We start from the raw sequence: 9,195 nt of genomic DNA, 5'->3' as shown, positions 1-9,195 counted from the left end.
TTGAACATAATATATGGTATTGTAAAATTAAGCTTCATACATATTTACCGGAAATATATGTATAAGTGAAGTATGTAATAAGCATTGATATTCGATTCCAGTAAATATATCTATGCGGTAACTTGAAACATATATCTTCTACTTTTTGAACCATCATTAAACATAGAAAAGGGGCGCGACATTCCTTAAAAAAAACAGAGAGAAGAGATGCAACACTCATACACATCGATTTCATATTTGATGATTTTGATCTAACATGTATATATTTGAGAGTATGCAAGAAAGGAGCAGAAAACTAAAACTTCCCAGCAACGTCAAAGTAAATAAAAGAAATGTGAAATTGTAATTGGGCACCAAATTTGGTAACTAATAGTGGGGGCAAAATGGAAAATACAATGTTTCCAAATGAAGTAGATGGCTGAGGAAGAAACCCAGATTGACATGGAAGCTCCAAGATGGAGAGCAAAGTAGTTAGAGCAAGAGCCGAAAAAATTTATGACGCGTGTTCATCATTACCGAATTTATACATAGGTCAGTGACAAGTATGTGATTAAAATCAAAATAAGGATAAAATTGTAATTTCACATAAAGGTTATAAACAATAACATAAATAGTGTTTGTCAAATTAATATATAGTAAATTTATTTTCAATTAGGATGTTGTATTCTATATCCCATCCACCAATCTCTACTTATCTCGCTTGTTACCAAGACTTGCAATTTTTTTTCTCTTTTCCCTTTTATTGGTTTTGAACTTCTGATCAGTACGTCGGCAGAACCTAAATCACTGTTACTTGAATAATCAGTAGACATACTAAATTACTAATGCAAATAAGCATTATATCTACCAAAAGATTTTCTAAGTCATATGAATCATTTGTGAATCAAATATCTACTGTATCAGTACCTAATAAAGTGCAGGATGCATTGAGAGACCCAAAATGGAGGAAAACAATGGAGGAAGAGATGGAAGCATTACAAAAGAACAATACTTTGGAGCTTGTATCTCTACCGCATGGCAAGAAAACTGTGGGATATCGTTGGGTGTTTACAGTGAAGCATAATCCAGATGGGTCAGTGAGACGGTATAAAGCACGCCTAGTAGTAAAAGGGTTCACCCAGACATATGGCATAGACTATGATAAGACATTTGTGCCTGTTGCAAAAATAAACACTATTCGGGTATTGCTCTCCTGTGCTGCTAGCTTAAACTGGCCACTTAGACAGTTTGAAGTTAAGAATGCATTCCTTCATGGAGAACTTACAGAAGAAGTGTACATGGATCTTCCGCCGGGGTAAGCGGCCGCTTCTCCAAGTAACTTTGTATGCAGATTGAGAAAATCTTTGTATGGTCTTAAACAGTCACCTCATGCTTGGTTTGGAAGATTCTCACAATTCATGAAGAGAATTGGCTACAAACAGAGTAATTTAGACCACACATTATTTCTCAGACATCAACAAGGGAAGGTAACAGCCCTAATTATATACGTTGATGATATGGTAGTTACTGGGAATGATACTGTTGAGCTGGATAGATTACAAAAACAACTAGCCACAGAGTTTGAGATGAAAGACCTAGGTACACTCAAGTACTTCTTGGGTATTGAGGTAGCCCGGAGAAGTGATGGTATCTATCTGTGTCAGAGGAAGTACATCCTTGATCTACTAACAGAGACCGGTATGCTGGATTGCACTCCCATTGATACTCCTATTGAGCAGAACCATCGGTTAGCAGAATATCCAGATGTGCTTACTGAAAAACCTCGTTATCAGAGGTTAGTTGGACGTCTGATTTATTTATCACATACCAGACCAGATGTTGCGTATGCAGTAAGTGTAGTGAGTCAGTTCATGCATAATCCCAGTGTGGACCACATGGATGTTGTTGTAAGTTCATGGTACTTAAAGTCAGCTCTAGGGAGAGCAGTAATATTCTCTAATCACAATAATATTCTTGAGGTTTGTGGCTTCACGGATGCAGATTGGGCTGGAAATATAACGGATCGGAGATCTACATCAGGGTACTTTACTTTTGTTGGGGGTAATCTTGTTACAAGGAAGAGTAAAATACTTTTCCTCTTGGTATCAGAGCAGTGCTCTGTTTTTCTGGGTTCGGTTTTTGTCAAAACCCCAAAATTTCGAGCATGAAACTCAAATTTCGATGTCGTGAAAAACACTAAAACAATCTCAATGAATCGAAATCATTTTAAATGCCACAGCAGATCATCTCTAATTTCAAAATACAACTCAGTTAAACCGATTATTACAAACCAAATTATCATTCGACATTATAACAAATGGAAATGTATAATCCTCACAAAAACCTCACAAGAAAGTCACACAAAATCCTCACACAAGTTGGAACTGAATATCTTCAAGTCCTCTGAGCGGTCCGTCAATTCCCGCTAATCCACACATGCGGAGTTATCCACTACACCATCGAATTGGTGCACTGGGATTGTAAACACAAACCCGGTAAGCTTTACAGCTCGTATGAGTAAAAACAACAATAAAACTCGCATATCAATATATACGGAAATCCACAAAAACATCAAATATAAATGCACTCATGAGTCAATGAATGGCCCATCTGGTTGTCCAAAATATGAAAATGAAAGTGCTCATGAGAAATTAGGCAACCCCTCTGTTTACCCAAATGCATTTATAATACGAGTACTAATGAACGCTGGTACACCTCTGTTACCCCTCACGTAGTACACCGCCGACATTGGGCAACCTCCTGCTACCCAACATCCAAAAAATATGAGTACTCATGAGCCGATAACTCATCTGTTACCTCACATGCAGTACTCCGCCAGACAGACTAGAGCTTAAACTGTATCATAACTTTCGCCGGCCAAAGGCTAGGTTCCGACATGCCAAACACGTCCGAAGACATAAACACGTCCGAAAACAAAACTCGTCCGAAGACATCAAATCACGTCCGAAGACGAAACGTTTTAACAAAACCATGTTAAAACCACATACAATAATCATCACCTCATATTGTACCAATTAACTCGACATGCTCAATATATAATTCTCGTCATCAAAATGACATATTCATAATGAAATCATAACAGTATATAATATAGAAAACTATATATATATATATATTCCATCATATCATATACATGTCGTAAATATGTGAGATTTTACTCACCTTAACAACTCGAGCGTAATTCCACAATTTCCGAAGGTAATTCCTTTCCTTGATTTACCGATCACCTTGAAAAGATAAGAAAAGAATTTAGAAGCGTTTCGTAAACCTTAAATGTCGAAACAGTAATAATAAGTTACTGTTCATAATAATCTGGTTTTATGAAATCACTGTTCACGGAGTACTATTCACGTATTTACTATTCATGTATTACTGTATAAATACACATCCATTACGTATTCATGTACGAGTACATACTGTTTACGTATTTCTGTACGTATGAATACTATTCAAATATAAATACTGTCTCAGTAAATAATAATTACTGAATTACCCTTCTGAAATTACTTTTTACATTTACTAAAAGTAATTTACATTTACATTTACCGTACGTAAAATAAATTTACATTTACAGTACGTAAATCACATTTTTACATTCAGCGTCGTAAAAATAAATTTACAAATTTACAGTGTTGAATCACTGTACACGCGCCGCCGCACGTGGCGGCTTGTGGGGTACACGCGCCACTCGCCGGCGACCGCGCGTGGCGCTCACGCGCCACTCACTGTGGCAGCGCGTGGGGCCCACGCGCCGATCCTAAAGTCGGCACTTAGTACGCCACCGCCGCCCCCAAAACCTTCCACTCCTCCTCTTCTTCCTTCCCACGGCCTCATGCCGTCTCCTACCTCCTCCACGCACCCACACGCGCCGCCTAAGGCGGCGGCATCTCCGCCAAATCCCTCTGATCTCCTCAAATTCGAAACCAAACAACCACAAATCAACAACCAAACATCACAACAACCTAATTAAGCTAACCCTCACCTCAATCAAGCTTGAAAATCACCGGAGATGGCTTGGGTGCGGCGGAGGAAAAATGCAGAAATTGGAGGCGTTGGTGGAGCTCCGGCGCGGCGTGAGAGAGTGCGTCGACCTCGGGGTCGCCTGCGGGGGGGGGGGGGGGTGGTGCGATGCCTCTTAGGCCGGCGGTGAGGGCCACGTCTCCCTGAGGAGGGAGATCGGTGGTGAAGCCGAGAGGGAGAGGAAGAAGTTTCGGGGAGAGAGAAGAGAGGGAGGCGGGGAGAGAAGAGAGAGAAAGGGTTTCTAATTATGGAAACCCTAATCTCAAAAATGCCCTTTTATACTCGTTTCCAAAATCGGAAACTACCGACGTTAATAACTTTCACGTCCGCCGTCTGATTCGAACGCGTGATGTGTCCACAAACTCGTATCGACGAGTTCTACAACTTTCATGAAGGAAGTTTTCGCAAACAAGCGACAGAATAAAAGTCGATACTCACGTCGCGGAAACGTAACGTTTTTCTAAATAAACGTTTCGATAACGTTTCCGCTTTCATTTCTCTACGTCGCAAGTAACTAGATGTCGTTTAAATGAATTTCACAAATTTATAAACTAAAAAAAAAGACAATTCCATAAACGTTCCAAAAAATCGGGTTATTACAGTTTTGCAGTTTGTTTTTCCGGTGGGTGAACTAGAGGAAGCCAAGCTTGCTGCCACCCTCCCTAGAGCTCGTCGGCGACGTTAGCAAGCCACAGGCCTTGCGGTTCGGCGACATCAGCAAGCCGGTTGCACCGCTGCAAGCAAATTCAGTTGGTATATCTGACTCGTCCCCTGGCCATGCTCCCTGCTCGTCCAGGCTCCTTCCCGGTCTTCCCCGCCGTGCTCTTCCTCGTGGGACTGCTCACCTGACCTCCCGACGTGCTACTCCTCGCGGGACTGCTCTGATCTCCTCGCCGCCTCGATCTTTTCCTCGCGGGACTGCTCCTGCTCACACCGGTGACAGCTCGCTCCACCCGAGATCTCCTCTCGTTTCCGCCGATGCGAGCGTTCCACCGGCGCCATCTCTATACTCCACCAGAGCCGCCGCGTCCATCTCTCCACCAGCGCCGCCACATCAAGCCGCTGCATTCGCCGGTGAAATCAGCGCTGCCGAGCTCCAGATTCGGATCCGATACGCTCGGTCCGGCCCAGCATCAACCTGCCCGGCCTGGCCCAAATTAGACCCGGCCCAAATCTGACCCGACCCGGATTCTAGACGAACCGGACCCGACCCGGCCCAAAATTGGTATTCTTGATTGTCAGTGTAGGTTCACCGATAGTGCACGTGCACCCAAGATAGGTTTATATCAGTTTTTTGGTAATTCCGCTGTATAATTCCTGATCTTTTCAAATTTCTTTTCAATGAGCTCTGAAGACGCAACTGAAGTTCCGAAATTTGAAGTATTTGTCAAAATTGGTATGGCTTTAAATATTTCTAACTTTGTTGGTTTTGATACATGGATTATTGATTCGAGTGCGTCTGATCATATGACTTATGACAAATCTTATTTTACTGTATTGTCTCCTCCACCAGTACCCTATGTTACTAATGCTAATGGTGAGGCATTTCCCGTATTAGAGAAATGGTCAGTTCGTATTACTCCCACAATAGAGCTTCACAATGTGCTTTATGTACTTGTTTTATCTCATCATTTGATATCTGTTCCCCAATTGAACGCTGACGCTAAGTGATCTGTGACATTTTTTCCTATGTATGTGATATTTCAGGATCTTCTCACCAGAGAGTTAATTGGTCGGTGGTATCTAAGGGGCCGGTTGTTTCATCTGGATCAGACATATGTGGCGGAGAAACCAGGGGCACAGTCTCGGACCGCTTTAATCTCCACTTCTGACAAGTTAAGTGAAGTTTGGTTATGGCATTGTCGCTTAGGGCATCCATCTTTTAGTGTTATGAAAAAATCTATGCCATCTTTGTTCATTAGTGTGGATGAGTCACTTTTACTTTGTGAAACATGTGTTTTGGGCAAGAGTCATCAATCTAGTTATTCCCCTAGTACTTCTAATAAACATATTATTCCTTTTCGAATTAATTCATTCTGATGTTTGGGGACCCTCCAAAGAGTCTATTGTGTCAGAGATGCAGTATTATGTGTCATTTATTGATGATTGCACCCGTCTTTTATGGATTGTTCTCCTGAAAACTAAAGATGATGTTTTTCCCGCTTTTCAAGCCTTCTATACCACTGTCCAAACACAATATAATGCCACTGTTAGAGTTCTTCGTTCTGATAATGGGGGGGAATATGTGAATCATGTCTTTCAGGAGTTCCTTAACACACATGGAATTGTTCATCAAACAACGTGTCCTTATACACCTGAGCAGAATGAAGTTTCTGAAAGGAAAAATCGTCACTTACTTGACATGGCTCGGTGTATTCTTTTTAGTGCCCATATACCCAAATACTTTTAGGGTGATGCTGTCATAATTTCCGCCCACCTCATTAATCGTCTTCCCTCTCGTGTCCTTCAGGAAAACGTTCCATATGAGGTGCTTGCATCTCATGTCTCCTTACCCTCTTTTCATAATCTTCCTGCTCGTGTTTTCGGTTGTGTTGCTTTTGTCCATCTTCCAAAACACCAGAGATCTAAGTTGGATACCGAGGCCTTTGGTGATTAAAACTCAACACTTGTGAGGTGGCTAAGTTAGGACAATATCGGTACAGTTGGTCCACGGGCCACACTTGTCGCTGGTATCAGAGCGGGTCCCTCTCCAGTCGCGCTTCCAATCTGTTGTGGGCCCGAGTTGGGTGCCACTTTGTCATGGGCCCAAGATGGGTGTCATTATCATGTCATCGGAGAGTTTCCGATTGGATGGTCACCAAGTGTCGTTGGTTACTGGACCTTGGTTTATTTCGTCCCAGTATGTGGGATGTTAATCTGTCACGTGTAGATCTAAAAATTAGGTTGCACGTGAGGAGGCGTGTTTGAGAGAAGAGATCTCACATCTAAGAAGTGATAAAGAAAATAAAGCTTATAAGTGAGTGGATAATACCCAATTGTACCGAGACCTTTTGTGATAAAAACTCAACACCTGTGAGGTGGCTAAGTTGGGACAATATCGGTACAGTTTGTCTACGGGCCACACTTGTCGCTGTTTAACAGTCCTCTCCATAGTCCAGACATACATGATGGAATGAATATTTCAGCGGCTATAAGCTATTGTTGAGAAAAACTTATCGTGGATAGAAGAGACTTATATATACTGTAGTTTGTCTTGTTTATTTTTACCATGTCACTGATGTCAATGGTTATAGCCATTAGGCCAAGATGAGAGGGCACAGTCTGGCCACCGGGCACGGCGCATGTATATAAACAGGTTTACCCCGTCTTAGGCGACACGGGTACCCTTACGATGTATATCAAGCAGTCACCCGCTCAACGAATGAAATGATTTTTTTTCAAGCATTTCAAGCTACTATTAACTAGATGAAGGAGCGCAAAGAGTGAACTTTTGGAATGTTGCATGAAGCGAATGACAGTGTTTGAACTTCGAGTAGTAATCTAGACATTCTCAAAGGATGAGATATAAGATATCGCGTCTTCCGAACATAAAAAGAATGGTTATACCACTATACAGTTGCTAGCTGCTTACAAAAAATTGTGGTTTCGATCAAGGCCCATCATCACCATCTCGAATCAGATTACAGATATCTGAGCACTCCACCAAACTGCGGAAAATAACAAATAAATTCAGTCTCACATAGCTATGGCCAAAATGGTAAGGGAAAGTTATGTAACACCGACACCGACACGGCGCGACACCGCGACACGGCAAATCTAAAAAATTTATATTCCGACACGGCGTCGACACGGCAATTTATATATAATTTAATATATTTATTAATCCAAAAAATATATATATATATATATAACACAGGAAATAATGCATAAAAGATTTAAGTTCATTCTATTGCATAACAATTCAAAAGAAATAAATCTAAGGAAAGAATAAAGGGAAAACGATGAGGTTGAAATAAAACTTGGGTTAATTCTGTTTTTTTAATGTTTTTTTAATCTAAAATGATGATGTGGCGTGTCGGTCAAAGTATCGGAGAAGTGTCAGAAAAGTCAATATTATTGACACGCCATGTGGCGTGTCGGAGAAGTGTCGGAGTGTCGGGAAGTGTCGGACACTCCGACACTCCGGCCTTAGAAGTGTCGGTGCTACATAGAGGGAAAGTAACCGCTATGCGATTTGAAGCTAGAGAAAACATATACATACCAGTATTGACGGCTTCGGAAGCCTTGCTTGAAAACAACTATAGGTCTGCACCAAAGAATGACAATCATACTCTTAGATGTAAACTAAGAACGTGAGTAAAGCAAGGTGAAATTGTACTCGAATCAAATCAGACGATGGAAGGTTAAAAAGAATCTTGAATCCTACAATGCCATTTTACAATACTTGACATTTTGCATTAGTAAATTGAAGGTATGTAGAAATTTCGAGCTGGCTCATAAGATTTGTGAACCTTTTAGGAATGTGTACCTTCTGACATTGAAGGGGCCTTCACCTGGTGACCCCTCGCCTCCCCTGATACAAGTAGTAACGCATTTGCTTGTGCAAGACTCCGCTTTTCTTGATTTCGGCTTTTGAATTCGAGCTTTCTTGCAATCCTGTGGCAAAGTGCAGTCACTGGATAATGTCTGCGGTATGTTGGCTAGTGTATCACCTTGTTCAGGGGACTCGATTGCAAGACCTACTGTTGCTGCTGAAGCTAATACTGCAGTAGCTGCAAGGAACCCTGCTGTTGCTACAATGCAACTTCTGCTTGCTCTTGTAAGCTGAGATGAGCTTCTGATGATGATGCCATTGGCCCTCTTGTTGGTGTTGATTGTATTAAGAAAAATTGGACTAGTTGAGCCATAAATTAGCATTCTTTTGCTGTATGATTCTAAAACTCAGCTTTGTTGGGTGCATTTCAAGGAAAGGAAATCCTGCCTACAGTTCTCTCAGATTTTTCCTTATCCTTTTACATGTGACATGGGGTCCTTGGCCATGAATTGCTTCTTTTGTGCTCTTCTACGTGTCCACTCTAGTGCCCTTAAAATTTATTCAATCCAATTATCCTAGTATGCATCCAAGGGAGGACATTCTATATTTCTGATGCCTGTGTTCTAGTTTGGAATTTTGGTAGAAGTACTGGTACAAAACTTTACGGTCAAAACTTGGAG

At 41.4% G+C, this 9,195-nt stretch overlaps 1 protein-coding gene across 1 annotated transcript; it reads right to left on the bottom strand.

The window, feature by feature from the left end:
• Positions 1-7,569: 7,569 nt before the first annotated feature.
• On the bottom strand, positions 7,570-8,898 carry LOC126797208 (uncharacterized). Its single transcript, XM_050523874.1, has 3 exons — positions 8,510-8,898; positions 8,243-8,287; positions 7,570-7,688 (listed from the first exon to the last, which is right to left on the bottom strand). The coding sequence occupies exons 1-3, from the start codon at positions 8,896-8,898 to the stop codon at positions 7,631-7,633; spliced, it is 492 nt and encodes a 163-aa protein (XP_050379831.1). The 3' UTR covers positions 7,570-7,630.
• Positions 8,899-9,195: the final 297 nt, after the last annotated feature.

Source organism: Argentina anserina, chromosome 6, assembly GCF_933775445.1.
Source record: "Argentina anserina chromosome 6, drPotAnse1.1, whole genome shotgun sequence".
Classification (NCBI taxonomy): domain Eukaryota; kingdom Viridiplantae; phylum Streptophyta; class Magnoliopsida; order Rosales; family Rosaceae; genus Argentina; species Argentina anserina.
The sequence above is the reverse complement of the archived record's forward strand: the minus strand, read 5'-3'. Positions and strand labels throughout refer to the sequence as shown.